Consider the following 20,017-nt stretch of genomic DNA (forward strand, 5'->3'; position numbering starts at 1 on the left):
CCGTTAAGTTGTAATGTGAGGATAAAAGACGGGGGAGTTACCGCGTCCCGGCAGGGCCAACGGAGGCCGTCTACACTTTGCCGTGTTATCTGGAGCGAGTGGCGGCCAATGTGCAAAAATGTGCTTGTGCCGCCTATCGGGTTCCTGTCAGCTGGACCAGCGTTAAGGGAGATGCTGACAAATCTGCGAAGAAGCCCAGTGAGCGCGAGTGCTCCTGACCTGCGTCCGTGTTGTATGGGGAGCTGGGCTGAACACGTTAGTTTAACCACCCATTGGAGAATCATCCTAATGAGGTGCAAGACTTCCAAAACTCGAGTTTCATACGTCAGCGCGCTTCAGCACGAGCGTCTCCAAGTGCCATCCATCGGTGCGAGAAGACGAGGGACTTTTTGCTGGAACATTCTTGAAAAACTCGGGATTGTTCATGTGAGCTCACAAAGCTGGAAAAGGCACTTGCAGTTGGATGCGTTTCCAAGCCAGTTGAGCTTGTTAAAACTGAATTCAGAAACCAAAAGTGCAAGTTTTTTTTTTCCTCACCATTTTCTGCCTGCAACCCTTTTCAAGAACTGTTTCTAGGTAGTGATGGGTCAAACGATACAAAAGCGTCTATGTCCTATGTGTCAAAGTCAAGGCCAGTGGGCCAGATCCAATCCACTTTATTAATATTAAAGGCCTACTGAAATGAATTTTTTTTATTTAAACGGGGATAGCAGATCTATTCTATGTGTCATACTTGATCATTTCGCGATATTGCCATATTTTTGCTGAAAGGATTTAGTATAGAACAACGACGATAAAGATTGCAACTTTTGGTATCTGATAAAAAAAAGGCTTGCCCCTACCGGAAGTAGCGTGACGTAGTCAGTTGAACATATACGCAAAGTTCCCTATTGTTTACAATAATGGCCGCATGAAGTGAGAGAGATTCGGACCGAGAAAGCGACAATTTCCCCATTAATTTGAGCGAGGATGAAAGATTTGTGGATGAGTAAAGTGCAAGTGAAGGACTAGTGGGGAGTTGAAGCTATTCAGATAGGGAAGATGCTGTGAGAGCCGGGGGTGACCTGATATTCAGCTGGGAATGACTACAACAGTAAATAAACACAAGACATATATATACTCTATTAGCCACAGCACAACCAGGCTTATATTTAATATGCCACAAATTAATCCTGCATAAAAACACCTGCATGTTTGTTACGCTAGCTCCTAGCTCCTCTGCTAGCTCCTAGCTCCATAGAACACGCCAATACAATTCAAACACCTGATCAACACACACAATCACTCAGCCCAAAAGACCGTTCACCTAACCCAGGGGTCACCAACGCGGTGCCCGCGGGCACCAGGTCGCCCGTAAGGACCAGACGAGTCGCCCGCGGGCCTGTTCTAAAAAAAAAAAAAAAAAAAAAAAAAAAAAATTAAAAAAAAAAATTTTTTTTTTTTTTTTTTTAAAAATTAAATCTACATAGAAAAAACACAAGATACACTTTCAATCAGTGCATCAACCCAAACAACTTCCCCCATGCACACTCATCCACACCCACTCACACAAAAGGGGTTATTTCTTTCTGCTACCAATATTCTGGTTCCCACAACATAGACAACACACCTGCAAGGGACACAGTCCCTGAAGCACACATGATTGTATAGGCTGCTGGTCCACTAACATTTTCATTAATTACTATTTTTATGTAATTATTTTTATATTGTTTTACTTTCTTTTTTATCCAAGAAAATGTTTTTTATTTATTTATCTTATTTTATTTTATTTTTTAAAAAAGGGCCTTATCTTCAACAGACCAGGTTGTCAATGAAATTAGATTTGTTTAAAGGGTTTTTTTAAACCAGGCCCAGTCCAGATAATGTCCAAGTCGGACTCAGCAACACACACCTTCATTCATGTACACAGAAAAAAATTAGGGAACACAACAGATTGCATATCATTTATAAACAAAATTACATTATCAAAATAAGCATTTATGTACAGTCCAGATTATGTCCAGGTCACTCAAATTAGGGAACACAACAACAGATATCATATAATCTATAAACATAATTATACTTTCAAAATAAGCCTTTGAGGACTTCTCATCTTTTTTTAAACGTTTTTTGGCATCATTATCGTTTTCAACCATGTAACTTTCTAAAGTTAGATAATACTGAATAAATGTTTTAAAGAAAGTAATACTAAGTGAATATCTGTTTTTGGCCTTAAAAATAAACATTTTACCGAGTACTATAATTAAATTGACTAAATCATGATTGTCAATGAAATCTCCTAAAATAACAGAAACCACATTAAGCTTCATAAACAAACCAATCCTTAAACACATTTTTTCAACTTCCACCCAAAACAAAGACACAATATGACAATACCAAAACAAATGCAGGGTGGATTCAGGCTCCTGACAACAAAATCGGCAATCATCTGACTCTGTCATATTCCATAATTTTAATATTTTCCCTGTGGGTAAGAAGTTATAAATAATTTTAATTTGAAAATAACGATTTTGCACATCGATAGTGGTTTTATAGATTAGTTTGAATATGGCATCCCATGGCAACGGGCAGTCAAAAAAGTCCTCCCATTTTCCATTTGTGTTGTATGAGGCAGCCTTCAAAGATTTCTTTATTAAATAAAAATTATATATTTTTCTATTTATTTTAGTTCCTTTTTGCCAACTAGAATTTCTTATTAGAGGTTTACAAACTAATAATTTAGTAGTTCCATAATTAATTATTTGTTTCCATCTTTTCCCAATTACTCCAGTTAGTTGATAAAATGAAAAGCTTGAGCAAGCATCACCATACATAGCTCTAAATTCATCATACTTCATCATTTTACCATTCTCATTGATAATATCATTGACAAAAATTATTCCTCTTTCAAACATATTTTTCCAAAAGAAAGGCTTTCCATCTATTACAATATTAGAGTTCATCCATATTAACTGCTGCAAAATACCGTCTCTTTTTTCTGGCACATAAAATTGAAAACACCACTATGAGTGGATTGTTTCCTTTATGAACCCCGCCATGTTTCCCAGCAGACTCTCTGGGAGGGGATCACTTGTAAAAAAGGATACAATTTCTTTTGATACAGTACATGTTTTTTGTCCAACAGGACATTTGTGTACCACTCAATGTTTAAATACATCTTTGGAACAATTGATGCTTTTAAAGACAGACACATAGCTTCAAGGTTGAGAAGTTTCAGGCCCCCACATTCATACTCTTTGTACAAAACCTTTCTTTTAATCTTTTCTGGTTTGCCGTTCCAGACAAAATCGAAGACCCTCCGCTCATAAATCTTAAAAAAGTTTTGTGATGGAGCTGGAAATGACAAAAACAAATAAATAAATTGAGGAATAATTAATGAGTTGGCAATAGACATTTTACCATACAAGGTTAGGGATTTCCCTTTCCATAATTGCATAATTTTGTCCAGCTTTCTTAGTCGATTATCATAATTTACTGAGCCTAGATCTTCCAGATTTTCTGGGACAACAACACCAAGTATGTTAACTGGTCCATCTGTCCACAAAACAGGCACTTTGCATTCCATTCGAAAGGACGTTCCCTTTAGATTTTCGATTCTTAACATTTTACATTTATCATAATTAAGCTTAAGGCCAGATTGCTGTGAAAATATGTCCAAAAGATTAAGAAGGTTCCGCAAACAATGAGGAAAAATCTTATCTTTGTGAATCAGCCTTTTCTGACATGAACTTCATCAAGAACAAACACAGAACACGCCTCACTGATGCACATCTGCAAGACTCACTCAGAGTTACAGTGTCAAGTTACACACCAGAGTACAACACACTAGTTAACAGCATGCAATGCCAGGCTTCCCACTAACTGACAAAGAAACAGATAACAGATTTGGTGTCCAGTTCAAAGGGTGACATGATTTAAAAATTTGAGAGTTTACTTTTGTATTTTACATGAGTTATTATTTGTACAAACATGGTGCAAAGTAATTCATGATTTGTTCAAAAATGTTAGTGGCTATCTAGTTAAAATGGGATATTGTGATTTCACAAGACTGTCTTAGAAGTGATCATTTGAAAATGTTCAATTTGAAAAATGTGCACTTAGAGAAAATATAAAAATAAAGTGTTGCATATTGATGTTTATCTGTTTCTATATATATTTATTGTAAGAAATCATTAAGATGATCAGTGTTTCCACAAAGATAAATATCATTAATTATTAATAATAACAGAGTTAAAGGTAAATTGAGCAAATTGGCTACTTCTGGCAATTTATTTAAGTGTGTATCTAACTGGTAGCCCTTCGCATTAATCACTACCCAAGAAGTAGCTCTTGGTTTCAAAAAGGTTGGTGACCCCTGACCTAACCCAAGGTTCATAAAGCTTATATATTTTAAAAAAGTTACGTACATACGCAAAAAAAAGTTGCGCACATACGGTCAAGCGATCAAATGTTTAGAAGCCAAAGCTGCATACTCACAGAAGCACTTCTGCGTCTTTGTCATCCAAATCAAAGTAATCCTGGTAAGAGTCTGTGTTGTCCCAGTTCTCTACAGGCGTCTGTGTATCGAAGTCAAAAGTCCTCCTGGTTAGAGTCTCTGTTATCCGAGTTCTTCCATCTTGACTGCATCTTTCGGGAATGTAAACAAAGAAGCGCCGGCTGTGTACTGTTGTTGCTGACTACGTTCGAAAAATACGTCCATTTCGCACCGACAACTTTCTTCTTTGCTTGCTCAGCTTCCTTCTCCATAATGCAATGAACGTGATTGCAACAGATTCACGAACACAGATGTCCAGAATACTGTGGAATTATGAAATGAAAACAGAGCTTTTTCGTATTGGCTTCAATGTGGAAGGCATACCCGTGTTCGCCGGGCTACGTCACGCGCATACGTCATCCTCAGAGGCGTTTCGAACCGGAAGTTTAGCGGCAAATTTAAAATGTCACTTTATAAGTTAACCCGGCCGTATTGGCATGTGTTATAATGTTAAGATTTCATCATTGATATATAAACTATCAGACTGCGTGGTCGGTAGTAGTGGGTTTCAGTAGGCCTTTAAAGTACCAATGATTGTCATACACACACTAGGTGTGGTGAAATTATCCTCTGCATTTGACCCTTTCACCCTTGATAACCCCCTGGGAGGTGAGGGGAGCAGTGAGCAGCAGCGGTGGCCACGCCCGGGAATCATTTTGGTGATTTAACCCCCAATTCCAACCCTTGATGCTGAGTGTCAAGCAGGGAGGTAATGGGTCCCATTTTTGTTTGAACTCACGACCTGCCGATCTCAGGGCGGACACTCTAACCCAGTGGTTCTTCACCTTGTTGGAGGTACCGAACCCCACCAGTTTCATATGTGCATCCACCGAACCCTTCTTTAGTGAAAAATAAAGTGTTTTGTTTTTTTTTCAAATTCAAGACAAAGTTATATGTTTTTTTACTGGTGCACAAAATTGACCATGCATGAACATCACCTTGTTCAAAGAACAAAACCAACACAGTGCATGAACTCACAACAAATGACACACCTGCAAATCAGATGGAAAATTAGAGGGAACATCCTTTGGGGGTATCCATAATATCATCGGCGGTCACTCGAACGAGTATGACGATCCTCCTGGTAGGGGTGTATCCCTTTATGGAGGAGGCCTGTGCGTGACTTAGTTTAACGTGGGGAGACTGGTGCACAGACGGTCACCACACGACCCTTGACAGAATCGGGTCAGGGCCCAGTGGCATGGAGTCCAAGACGACTGGGGACCCTTTTCTGCTGCAGCCTTCTTCCGTCATCGCAGCCGTTGTGGTAGTTCTTAAATCTACCGTCTTCCGCCTGCTCCGCCGTTGAGGTCTTCACCATATCCCTGGCTAGGGGGCAGTCAGGTAGTAGGCCTTTGCCAAGGGCCACTTGGGGTAACAGTAGTAAAGGGGTTAACCTCCTAGTGCCCCAAGACCCCATAGAGGAGCCTCCACTGCCAGATGCACTTTAATGTCATGCCCAGGACTCAAATATCCATAATACGCCGATAGGGAGACATTTTTATTTACACGATGAGTCGGGTGTGTCTCGACCTCCGCGGCGGAGGCTCCGCCGAACCCCTAAGGCCGACTCACCGAACCCCTAGGGTTCGATCAAACCACTGCTCTAACCACAAGGCCACTGATAGCACATTTAAACAACAAAAATGTTTCCAAAGTGCTCCACAAATATATTAAAAACAAGATTCAAATACTATCCTTAGCTCCACCAATGACTGAATGAAAACAAAATAAATAAATATAAAACCAATATAAAAATAAATATGATTAAAAACGATTTTAAAGGGTAAAATCAATTAAAACAATAAATAGAAATACAAATTTAAAAACACAGAGGACCACTTAGTGAGCAGAGAATAAAAGTGGGTCTTAAGACGAGACTTAAAACACTCCACTATGGAAGCAGTTCGAACATGGAGGGGCAGAGTGTTCCAGAGCTTAGGGACGACCACAGAGAAGGCCCCTGTCTCCCCTGGTTTTAATTCTCGTTTTGGGCACCACGAGCTGGAGCTGGCTCTCGGACCTCAGAGCACGGGCAGGAGTGTAAATTTGGATGAGGTCCGAGATATACTGAGGTGCCAGTCCATGCAAAGCTTTAAAACCAAACAGCAATATTTTAAAATCAATTCTAGGATGAACAGGGAGCCAGTGCAAAGTCTCAAGAATTGGGGTTATATGCTGGCTTTTTTCTGGCCCCTGTTAAAAGTCGTGCTGCCGCGTTCTGGACTAACTGCAACCGGGAGAGAGCTTTTTGGCTAATGCCAGCATAAAGTGCATTGCAGTAATCTTGAAATAAAAGCATGCACGACTTGTTCAAAAAGGTTAAAAGATAAAAAACGGTTTTACTTTTGCTAAAAGACGAAGATGATAAAAACACGATTTTAAAACACCATTGACCCCATTGATGATATTTGATTAGTATTAGAACCGGCCCGCAGGCCACAGCCGCCTGCTGCTGTTTTGCCCGCACCAATACTCCATCAGTGTTGGCGCTAGGAATTCTCAAAATGCGGTCCCAGGGACCCCATCAAGTCATAAAAATGAGGTCCCACAATACATTTTTGGGGTCCCACTTTTTTTGTAATCGTTTTAAAAACAAATGATAAATGTATGCATTATCCTGTTATATCTCACATTCTGTATTGTGTTTTGGAAAAAGGTTGTCATAAACGTTACTTAATTCATAAAAAAAAATATTAGAATGCATTGGTCAATTTATTCAGTTATAAACATTCATTGACTTTCTTCTTTCCTGCAAGGATCTAAACTTTACCGCCGCCGGTATTTATTTTTCAACATTTTTATTGTAATATTTTCAGAATGTGTTTGTTCTATTTTTGGCCAAAGTAAGACAAAGAAAACAATCTGAAGTTGTCTTTATTTTTTAGTTTTAATGCCATGATTTCAATAGTCCGGCCCACGTTGTTAGAATAATTATATATAAGTTATCACACAACTCTTATGCTTAAAGGCCATTGCTCTAGTTATTGTCTATTCTGTACTTTTTCTGCTTCGTTCAAGGGCACACAACTTGTTATCTTCCATGGCATGCGAGGAGTGTGACCTCTCCCTTTAGAAGCAGTCTCAGCATGTAACTAGGGAACTCCCAAACTGAATAAATAGAGGAACGGGTGGACTGTTCCTCAGAGCGTAGGGTGAGACTGTAACTGAGTGTGCAGCTCCATGCATTCTCCTCATGATCACAATTTAACTCTGTCTCTGCCTGATTCCTTGCTTCTTGTTCTGTTTAATAGATAGTTTGGTGCTTAAACCTGACAGCGTGTGCACAGATTTTCCTCCATGCGGCCCCTGAGCTAAAATAAGTTTTGACACCCCTGGTCTATGTCTAATGAAACACAAGGAATGATACTGTGTCCGTCGAAGCTTCGACGTGTGTCACTTTAAAAGGGAATTTTGCCTATGATTCACAATCCCTATTTAAGACAAGAACGAATATGTTTTTCATTTTGACGCACTTGACATTTCTCACACTTGTATTTCCCCATTCACTACTCTATATGTTTTTATAATGATAAACTATTTTCCTCACGACATGTCGTAGTTCGGGTACTGATTGATTGACCGAAATAACCAATCGCAGACCAATCCATAAATGTGCGTTGCTAAGTCTAGCCTACCATGGAAGGCACCACGCAATGTAAACCAATCCTAAGCAACCTAAGTCGGGTGTAAGCCTGCTCAGTGGCCTAGTGGTTAGAGTGTACGCCCTGAGGTCGGTAGGTCGTGAGTTCAAACCCCGGCCGAGTCATACCAAAGACTATAAAAATGGGACCCATGTCACTCAGCATCAAGGGTTGGAATTGGGGGTAAATCACCAAAATGATTCCCGAGCGCGGCCACCGCAGCTGCTCGCTGCTCCCCTCACCTCCCAGGGGGCGGAACAAGGGGATGGGTCAAATGCAGAGGGTAATTTCACCACACCTAGTTTGGTACTTTAACTTGGCACACTGTTTTCAACTTGGCGACTTTCTCGCTAAATCTAGAATCTTTCCAACTCCTCTACTGACTTTTTTTCGGATGTTTTGGAGACATGAAAGCGCGTATCACTCTAATATACTCAATGTACAAGCGGTGCTGCTGTGAGCCTTTCCTCACAGGCTGTCCCCTGTCTACTGAAGTCTCAGACAGCTTGTACTGAAAACACATTTAGTTGTACTTTTAAGTGCAATGGCAATAAAGTTTCATTCCATTCCAGTCGGAGCAGAGAGGAGATGTACACTCACTCTGCCGTGGTTTACAGAGTGAGATGTAAATGTTTCATCACTGTCACGCTTCAAATAAAAACAAACCAATCGTTCACGTTAATGAGCCAGTCAATAGATTTGGTTCGTTCTTAAATACCACAACGCTTCCGTCTTTTGATCCTATTCTATACTCTAACATTTAACGAGAGAACAACGAAAAATACAACTGAACTAAGACTTAACAGAAGAATTTTTTTTTTTACAATTCTAATCATAATTTGCATTTTTTAACTCACATTTTATGTCTCCCACCACGTTATTCCTCTTTCCTACAGCATCCATTGTAAATGAACTATTCAAATGAGCCAATGATGTCGTCTATCAACTTCTAGCAACTTTTATGACAGCCAATAGCTATTTTCCGTTCAATTAAAAAAGCACAGAGACTGATCCACCAACAGGTGGGATTCTTTCTACGGGCACCCGAAGGATACCTTTGTTTTGCGCAATTTTTGGCCGTACAAAAACCGAGACGGTATACAAAAACCTTTGAGAAAACAAAAAATTAAGAATAGGCTAATTATTGGTGTGTAATGTTGTGTAATTTTAACTGCAAATGCTAAATGTGCCTTAAAAGGACTACGGATGGAAATTAGCATGGTGTTAAATCTAGCGTAGCTATCTTTTAAGTGTAACTGCACATTGTCCTTTAAATAAATAAGGGAAACAAAAGGAAAACACTTTAAAATGCTGGTCGCTGATATTTCTGTGTGTGTGCGTGAGTGACAGGAGGAAAAGCTCCGGCTCGCTTTGACATTCTGCATTATTTCGAGAGAGTGTCTCGGTCTTCAAAGATTTAGAAGTAGAACAATGCCCGTCTAATAACGCATCCCCCCCTGCCATCTGTGGCACGGCAGCACTTTGCCAAGGTCGGGTGACGCTAACGCAATCTGACTGTGCGATGCTGTAAGTGAATGTAGACGAGCGGGGGAGAAGGAAAAATCGCTCCCGTCTGTACAGGAAATTCTCCCAGTCTTCACTCCAATCTAAACTATCAGGGTCACTGTAAGAATAACTTTTTTAATCGAAATCTTCCTGCGTCTGTCACAATGAGGCCTCCTCCTCCCTCGTCTGGTTTCATCGCCCACAAAGCCATATGTCGGAGGAGAACGTCTCCACCTGCCCGTCAGCGATTTCCAGAGCCTCCTTTAACTTCAGCGTAAAAGCACAAAGTCGTATATCGGACCACTCACCCATCACTCGGAGCCTCTCGGCGCCCACCACCACCTCCTGCTCGTCGGCCGAGAAAAGGAGCTTCCCGGACGTGGATTTGACCTCGAACATCTTGCCTCGCGCCTTAAACCCGCTGGATCCTGAAGCAAAACAAAATGCAGAAGATTGAATTACAGGTGAAATCTTTAGGAAGGAGCTTGCATTGAATGGGAGTTCAGTATTAGCTACAGACGTGTGTGTGGATGTAAAGGAAATCTTACTGGCAGCGAGCTCACACTATACAGTGCATTCCTGTGCTTATTCAGTACTAAAATATGTACAAAAATATGTTTTATATGAGGTTAAATTAGGGATGTCCGATAATATCGGACTGCTGATATTATCGGCCGATAAATGTTTTAAGATGTAATATCGGAAATGATTGGTATCGGTTTCAAAAAGTAAAATGTATGACTTTTTTAAAACGCGCTGTGTACACGGACGTAGGGAGGAGTATAGAGCGCCAATAAACCTTAAAGGCACTGCCTTTATGTGCCGGCCCAGTCACATAATATCTACGGCTTTTCACACACACAAGTGAATGCCACGCATACTTGGTCAACAGCCATACAGGTCACACTGAGGGTGGCGGTATAAACAACTTTAACACTGTTAGAAATATGCGCCACACTGTGAACCCACACCAAACAAGAATGACAAACACATTTCGGGAGAACATCCGCACCGTAACACAACATAAACACAACAGGACAAATACCCAGAACCCCTTGCAGCACTAACTCTTCCGGGACTCTACAATATACACCATCTGCTACCCCCGCGCCCCCCCAACCGCGCCCACCTCAACCTCCTCATGGTCTTTCAGGGAGACCATGTCCCAAATTCCAAGCTGCTGTTTTGAGGCATGTTAAAAAAAATAATGCACTTTGTGACTTCAATAATAAATATGGCAGTGCCATGTTGGCATTTTTTTCCATAACTTGAGTTGATTTATTTTGGAAAACCTTGTTACATTGTTTAATGCAGTGGTTCTCAAATGGGGGTACGCGTACCCCTGGGGGTACTTGAAGGTATGCCAAGGGGTATGTGAGATTTTTTAAAAATATTCTAAAAATAGCAACAATTCAAAAATCCTTTATAAATATATTTATTGAATAATACTTCAACAAAATATGAATGTAAGTTCATAAACTGAACATCAAATCAAGTAGGCTATTCCATTCAATACCATAAACCCAGAGTTTCCCCCATGCCATGATGGTTTGACCCTCACTAAAATGTCTGTCAAAAAGAACTGTGAAAAGAAATGCAACAATGCAATATTCAATTTTGACAGCTATATTTTTTGTGGACATGTTCCATAAATATTGATGTTAAAGATTAATTTTTTTGTGAAGAAATGTTTAGAATTAAGTTCATGAATCCAGATGGATCTCTATTACAATCCCCAAAGAGGGCACTTTAAGTTGATGATTACTTCTATGTGTAGAAATCTTTATTTATAATTGAATCACTTGTTTATTTTTCAACAAGTTTTTAGTTATTTTTATATCTTTTTTTTCCAAATAGTTCAAGAAAGACCACTACAAATGAGCAATATTTTGCACTGTTATACAATTTAATAAATCAGAAACTGATGACATAGTGCTGTATTTTATTTCTTTATCTCTTTTTTTCAACCAAAAATGCTTTGCTCTGATTAGGGGGTACTTGAATTAAAAAAATGTTCACAGGGGGTACATCACTGAAAAAAGGTTGAGAACCACTGGTTTAATGCATCCAGCGGGGCATCACAACAAAACTAGGCATAATAATGGGTTAATTCCACGACTGTATATATCGGTATCGGTAATTAAGAGTTGGACGATATCGGAATATCGGATATCGGCAAAAAAGCCATTATCGGACATCTCTAGGTTAAATGTCACTTAGTGTGCAGAATGGACTTTTAATGATGTTCTAGCAGTAATTTGACACCAAAAGTGAGTTTGACCATTTTGTTTTTCTAAAGAGAATAAACTAACTTAGCATGATGTTGCTGTTCGAATGTGCGTGTAAGGTTAGCACTGTAGCTAAAACGAATTCGTTTTAACAACAATTTGTTTTTTTTTAGAACGATCCGAAACGATTTAGTGAGTTGAAATCGATTCAGTAACTTTTTAGCAAAGAACAAAATCAAGCACTGTGACTGAGAAATAAATAAATAGAGGGTATTAGACACCGTAGGTGACGTTTCCTATATTGCGGTTATTTCTTGTAAGGGAATTATGTATAAATGAATAATGGATACAAACAAGCAATGCATTCACATCTTATTTAAATAAAGTGCAACCGAAACTTTAGGTTGAATTAACAAGTGGACATTGAAACCACATTTAAGCAATTTTCAATAAAAGTATAGTAATCCACATTTTAACAGTAGATTTACCTGATACTTTCGCTGTTGTTTTCCAACATTGTAACAATACAATATTAATATGAAACAAAATGCAACCAACATCTCTTCAGGTTGAATTAACACTTTTTTTTTTTTTACCTTATTTTGAGTTTAGTGTTTTGATGTGCTGCGATGAGGTGGCAACTTGTCCAGGGTGTACCCCGCCTTCCGCCCGATTGTAGCTGAGATAGGCTCCAGCGCCCCCCGCGACCCCGAAGGGAATAAGCGGTAGAAAATGGATGGATGGATGTTTTGATGTGGTTAGTGCTTTCGTTCCTGTCATGTGCTTTTATTTTGGTGGCATTTCCGTTTTTGTGTTTCCCTGCAGATACTTGACTCCTGCTTCTGAGCATTATTCCCCCCACCTGTTTTCTGTTATCAATCAAGACTATTTAAGTTGTGTCGGTGCCGTCTTTTGTTGTCGGGACATTGTCACTTGTCATGTCAAGTGCGCATGTACTTTGTTTCTGCTCCACACGTGTCGTAAGTCTTTGCTGTTCTCCAGCATTCTCTTTTTGTTTACTTTGTGGCCCGTTGAGTTTAGTTGTTGTCGTGCATCGCTTCTCCTGTACTTTCAGGGCACTTCCCAGTTGCTCTCGCCTTTTGGTTTGTTATTAAAAACCTTATGTGGCATTCATCTTCCGTTGTTGCCATTTCTAATATAAAGAAGCGTAAAGTTCTTACTTAAATCTGTCAGTAGAGTAGCTATCAAAGCGGTAAAAACTGTAGTGAGTTTACATAATTCACCCACAGAACTTTAGTTATTAGAAGGTTCCGGTCGGACGTTTTTTCACGGGACACATTTGTGGTATTGTTGTTGCACTGGTGAGCCACGGATGAGGAGATGCTGCTCCGTCGTTGATTTAACCTTAGTGGCCACATGCGTGGACAGCACCTTTTAGCTCTTATTTCCAAAATTGTGTACACTACTGAATTGGGGTCTTATGGCCGCTTATGTGGACACTTATACTGCTATCTGGTGGTGTCAGAAGAGTATAACATACAATGGAATTTGAAAAAAAAAGTGTAAAAATAAAAAAATTGCATGTCACTACACATGAAGTACACGTTTGTGTACTTATGGACTAAGTACATTATATCAAAAGATGATTCTTAGTTTTTCTTCTAATTAGGGTCCAATAAGCCTAAATAGCAAAGAGAAATTAAAAAAGCATGTAAACAAAAAGCTTGGGTCTTAAGAGGTTAATGATTGAATGTCATTAAAACAGTTAGCGTCATCTTTTTACACTTCTTTGACTCCCGTCCTTGCACGCTACACCGCTACAACAAAGATGACGGGGAGAAGATGCTGTCGAAGGTGAGCCACGTAAATAAGACCGCCCACAAAACGGCGCATCCGGAAGCGACGGTCAGAAAGCGGCTTGAAGATGATCTGTAAAACATAATCCATGCAACATTTTGACCAAAGAACGACCATTACATGTTATATAGACCACAAGGAAGTGTTTTCCATTTAGAAAATAAATAAATAATATGACTCCTTTAAAGGCCTACTGAAACCCACTACTACCGAACATGCAGTCTGATAGTTTATATATCAATGATGAAATCTTAACATTGCAACACATGCCAATATGGCCGGGTTAACTTATAAAGTGCAATTTTAAATTTCCCGCTAAACTTCCGGTTGAAAACGTCTATGTATGATGACGTATGCGCGTGACGTCAATCGTTGAAACGGAAGTATGCGGACACATTGAATCCAATACAAAAAGCTCTGTTTTCATCTCATAATTCCACAGTATTCTGGAAATCTGTGTTGGTGAATCTTTAGCAATTTGTTTAATGAACAATGAAGACTGCAAAGAAGAAAGTTGTAGGTGGGATCGGTGTATTAGCGGCGGACTACAGCAACACAACCAGGAGGACTTTGAGATGGATAGCAGACGCGCTAGCCGCCGACCTCACCTTGACTTCCTCCGTCTCCGGGCCGCCGACCGCATCTATGATCGGGTGAAGTCCTTCGTCGCGCCGTCGATTGCTGGAACGCAGGTGAGCACGGGTGTTGATGAGCAGTTGAGGACTGGCTGGCGTAGGTGGATAGCTAATGTTTTTAGCATAGCTCTGTGAGGTCCGGTTGCTAAGTTAGCTTCAATGGCGTCGTTAGCAACAGCATTGTTAAGCTTCGCCAGGCTGGAAAGCATTAACCGTGTATTTACAGGTCCATGGTTTAATAGTATTGTTGATTTTCTGTCTATCCTTCTAGTCAGGGGTTTATTTCTTTTGTTTCTATCTGCAGTTAAGCACGATGCTATCACGTTAGCTCCGTTGCTAAAGTGTTCGCCGATGTATTGTAGTAGAGATAAAAGTCACTGTGAATGTCCATTTCGCGTTCTCGACTCTCATTTTCAAGAGGATATAGTATCCGAGGTGGTTTAAAATACAAATCCGTGATACACAATAGAAAAAGGAGAGAGTGTGGAATCCAATGAGCCAGCTTGTACCTAAGTTACGGTCAGAGCGAAAAAAGATACGTCCTGCACTGCACTCTAGTCCTTCACTCTAACGTTCCTCATCCACGAATCTTTCATCCTCGCTCAAATTAATGGGGTAATCGTCGCTTTCTCGGTCCCAATCGCTCTCGCTGCATTGAAAACAATGGGGAAATGTGAGGAGCCTGTCAACCTTTGACGTCACGCTACTTCCGGTACAGGCAAGGCTTTTTTTTTATCAGCGACCAAAAGTTGCAACTTTATCGTCGATGTTCTCTACTAAATCCTTTCAGCAAAAATATGGCAATATCGCGAAATGATCAAGTATGACACATAGAATGGATCTGCTATCCCCGTTTAAATAAAACAATTTCATTTCAGTAGGCCTTTAATGCGCCTTTTGTATGAAAAAAGACCTGAATAGACCCGCGCATCGACAGTGCACCTTTTATTCCGGTGCACCCTATGGTCCGGAAAATACGGTATATACTGCTTATAAATTCATAGTACATTTTTGACCTTGCCTCTTAAAAGAATCATAATCATTGGTAACCATAATCGTCCAAATTGAAACGATGCCCAACACTACAATACAAAACAATACAGAACAACACGATGTTCTGTTGTCTTTTGAATGACACCGAATATACAAAGAAAAACATGTCGTAACGTCTTGAAAATTGAACAAAATAACGCAAATTTGGCTGACTTAAACCAAAACCGCAGCCCCATTTTCCGTGCTGAACTCAGTGCTTGGCAGTTTGCATGTAACGGGGAAAAAAAGGTGGTCTATCTACACTTTTCTCCGGTTTTCACAGCTTTTAGTGCTTTTCTCTACAAAGTCATACATGTACAGTCGGTGCCTCATGTGGATAATCCATTCCGAAATCTTTTCTGAAGGTTGCAATCGAGAGCTTGAGAACGCAAATATTGAAAGGAATATGATCAAGGAGTAAAGTGAGTGACCTGCAGCTGAAAGCCGGGAAAAATAAACGTGTTTTGCTCAAAGAAAAAAACGTCTGCTGGAGTCAGCACGCACAAGAAAAGATGGAAGAAAGAAAGATTGACACGGCGGATTCTGTCCATCCGGGGGTAGATTTTCCAATGCCGCCGTCTCGTTCAGACGCGAAAGACACTCCCATGTGCGTGTTTACTCAAAGAGTGATTTGTAACCCTCTGAGCCTGCCAGCTCTATTAAGAGGGTGACCATAGGGGGGTGCGGCGCAAAAGAGGAAAGTGGGAGCGGAGTTATGGTGGCCGCTGGCACAGGTGGAGGGATGATTAACGACGTAATGACACGGAGTCGTTATAACGAGGCAACCTGAGCACGTCTGCTGACACGTGGAAGCACCAGAAAGGATGGAGGGTTACAAATTACCCCAAACTTTCACTCTATCTTCCCATCTTATAGAAATAAATATACTTTAGAGCAGTGGTCCCCAACCTTTTTGTAGCTGCGGACAGGTCAACGCTTGAAAATGTGTCCCACGGACCGGGGGGAAGAGGTTTTTTTTTTTTTTTTTGTTTTTTTTTTAAATTTTTTTTTTTTTTTTTCCATAAAGAAATATAATCATGTGTGCTTACGTACTGTATCCCTGCAGACTGTATTGATCTATATTGATATATAATGTATATATTGTGTTTTTTATGTTGATTTAATTTAAAAAAAAAAAAAAAAAAAAAAAAAAAAAAAAAAATTCTTGTGCGGCCCGGTACCCAGAGGTGGGTAGAGTAGCCAGAAATTGTACTCAAGTAAGAGTACTGTTACTTTACAGATTTATTACTCAAGTAAAAGTAAGGAGTAGTCACCCAAATATTTACTTGAGTAAAAGTAAAAAGTATGTTGTGAAAAAACTACTCAAGTACTGAGTAACTGATGAGTAAACTGTTCGTTTAATGATGACGGCAACAAATAATGCACAAAAACATAAAAATAGCAATGAGCAAATTCAGAGCCAGGAATATCTCTTAAGCAACTAAAACAATAATATATATTAAATAATAATACATTAACATAAAAAAAATTAAGGCAAATTGAGCTACAATAACTTAACAGCATCATAGGCTCAGTAGGCATTCACTGATTGATTGATTGAAACTTTTATCCGTACAATTGACCACTAAATGGTAACCCCCCAATAAGTTTTTCAACGTTAATCAATTACTTAATAAACGACCAAGTCGAGGTGATCTACCTCATATATACATATACATACACACACATATCATATACATACACACACATATCATATATATCCATCCATCCATCCATTTTTTACCGCTTATTCCCTTCGGGGTCGCAGGGGGCGCTGGAGCCTATATATATATATATATATATATATATATATATATATATATATATATATATATATATATATATATACACACATACATACATTTATATATACAGTATATAATTTATGTTTATTTATTTTGCCTTTTTTGTTCACATGTTAAAGGTGTCTTAATGAATATACATGCATGTTTAACATACAGATTCCTTTCTTTCATGAAGACAAGAATATAAGTTGGTGTATTACCTGATTCTGATGACTTACATTGATTGAAATTAGACAGTAGTGCTGATAACGTCCACGTTTTCAAATGGAGGAGAAAAAAGTTCCTCCTTTCTGTCTTAATACTACATGAAAGTGGTTGGTTTTTGTCATCTTATTTGTCCAGCTTCCATATTCGTTTTTATACACTTTACAAGAAATACACTGGCGGCAAACTCCGTAGCTTGCTAGCTTGTTTGCACTGGCTTTCAGAGACTCTTAATTTGGTAGCGCAGGCGCGATGGAGTGGCACTTTTATTGTGAAGACAGGAACTGTGCGGTCAGTCTTTAGGCTTTTGACGGGATGTACGTTTGAAATAAAAAAGTGTCTTTTTTTCCTTCACACTTTTGATTGATTGATTTAAACTTTTATTAGTAGATTGCACAGTACAGTACATATTCCGTACAATTGACCACTAAATGGTAACACCCGAATACGTTTTTCAACTTCTTTAAGTTGGGGTACGCGTGTGACGGTCATGTGACCGCCTGGCTCTGTTTGATTGGTCAAAAGTCACCAGCATGTGATTGGTGAAACGGAGTCAAACGTCACCAGTGACTGCATTTGATTGGATGAAACGCAGGCATGCGCTAGATAATACTTTGAAGGTCTGTCTGACAAACCAAAACAAACAAAGCGTGCATTAACAGATCGATAAAAATTAGTAGCGAGTAGCGAGCTGAATGTAGGTAAATGGAGCGGAGTAAAAGTAGCGTTCCTTCTCTATAAATATACTCAAGTAAAAGTAAAAGTATGTTGCATTAAAACTACTCTTAGAAGTACAATTTGTCCCTAAAGTTACTCAAGTAGATGTAACGGAGTAAATGTAGCGTGTTACTACCCACCTCTGCCGGTACCAATCAGCCGGGCCGCGGCCCGGTGGTTGGGGACCACTGCTTGACACTCAAACATTATAACTACCGTTTTTTATTTTCCCTGGACTACAGCAGCTACTTTTTCCCCCACGCTTTGAACCCTGCAGCTTATAAAACGGTGTGGCTAATCTATGGATGTTTCTTTGCTAACTGCCACAAAGTTTCATATTCAACAAATAGTTTTTATATTGCGCCGACAAAGACACTGGAAAGGGGTTTTTGCTTATGCTGTGGCGCCATCACTGCAGGTGCTGCTGGTTAAAATGTACTTCCAGTTTTGCTCCTTGAACCGGAAGTATTTGTCCACAGCGTTTCTGCTCGAAAGGATGCTTCATTCATCACTCCAGGCAACGTTTGTAAGTTTTATGTCATGATCCGTTGCCCGGATCATAGTTTGTTTACATTTGATTTCACTTGTTGGCTTAGTTCTGTTTCAGCACCCCTGTTTTGTGTCTCCTTGGTTGCCATGGCTATTCATTGTTTTCACCTGGCTCTGATTAGTGTTCGGGATGCTCGCCTGTTTCCGGGCACTAATTAGAGAGCTATTTAGTCCTGCTTTTCGCCACACTCGGTCCGGTGCTTTTGTTTGCTTCCATGCAACAGTTTACGTCGATTACCCTTTGGATCCCTGAGCTAAGCTTTGCCTTATGCGTTTCCTTATTAGCTATTCGGTTAGCTCCCCGTGCTATAGGCATTCCTTCTTGTGTTTGTTTGTTTGTTCCTGCATGATTTATGAACATTAAATCATTTTGTTACCTGCACACTGCATCCGGAGTTCCGTCTTCACCATGCGACCGGGACGTAACATTTTACAATACAACTAAAACAATCCATACTTATTAATCCGTCTCATGTGTGATGTCTGTAGGAGTTTTTTCATGAATATTTGTGCGTGCTATCGTGATGGAATTTAAGATAGCGCTGTTAGCATTCGGCAATATGCTAACACGTTTACAAGTGTTTTTGTTAGCATCATTACCTTAGAATGGCATTCTTTTTTAATTGTTTCAGTATTCTAAATTCATCAAAACATCCCAGTGGAGTTATTGAGTCTGTTTAGCTGATTGGAGAGCTAGTTTCCATATTGCTGGGTATTGTGGCCAAACAGCTCATTTTTTGTTTCATCTGACATCACATGGACAAAGATAAGACCTTCTGGAGGAAAGTTCTGTGGTCAGATGAAAGAAAATTTTAGCTGTTTTGCCACAATACCCAGCAATATGTTTGGAGGATAAAAGGTGAGGTCTTTAATCCCAGGAACACCGGACCTACCATCAAGCATGGTGGTGGTAGTATTATGCTCTGGGCCTGTTTTGCTGCCAATGAAACTGGTGCTTTGCAGAGAGTAAATGGGACAATGAAAAAGGAGGATTACCTCCAAATTCTTCAGGACAACCTAAAATCATCAGCCCGGAGGTTGGGTCTTGGGCGCAGTTGGGTGTTCCAACAGGACAATGACCCCCAAACACACGTCAAAAGTGGTAAAGGAATGGCTAAATCAGGCTAGAATTAAAGTTTTACAATGGCCTTCCTAAAGTCCTGACTTAAACTTGTGGACAATGCTGAAGAAACAAGTCCATGTCAGAAAACCAACAAATTTAGCTGAACTGCACCAATTTTGTCAAGAGGAGTGGTCAAAAATTCACAGCAGCGGTTCACAAAGGAGAAACATGAAAGCCAACACGTACTGAGACATCGTGAAGGAGTTAAGCGGGGTATGAGCC

General features: G+C 39.8%; 1 protein-coding gene across 4 annotated transcripts in view; it reads right to left on the reverse strand.

Annotated features, from left to right (window-relative positions):
* Window positions 1-20,017, reverse strand: part of sgcd (sarcoglycan, delta (dystrophin-associated glycoprotein)) — a 523,297-nt gene that overhangs the window by 98,545 nt on the left and 404,735 nt on the right. For all 4 annotated transcript variants that reach the window (XM_062048869.1, XM_062048870.1, XM_062048868.1 and 1 more), the window contains exon 5: window positions 9,993-10,112. In XM_062048869.1, coding sequence (XP_061904853.1) covers window positions 9,993-10,112 — 120 coding nt within the window. The remainder of the gene's footprint in view (window positions 1-9,992; window positions 10,113-20,017) is intronic.

The sequence above is a fragment of the Entelurus aequoreus genome, linkage group LG05 (assembly GCF_033978785.1).
Source record: "Entelurus aequoreus isolate RoL-2023_Sb linkage group LG05, RoL_Eaeq_v1.1, whole genome shotgun sequence".
Classification (NCBI taxonomy): domain Eukaryota; kingdom Metazoa; phylum Chordata; class Actinopteri; order Syngnathiformes; family Syngnathidae; genus Entelurus; species Entelurus aequoreus.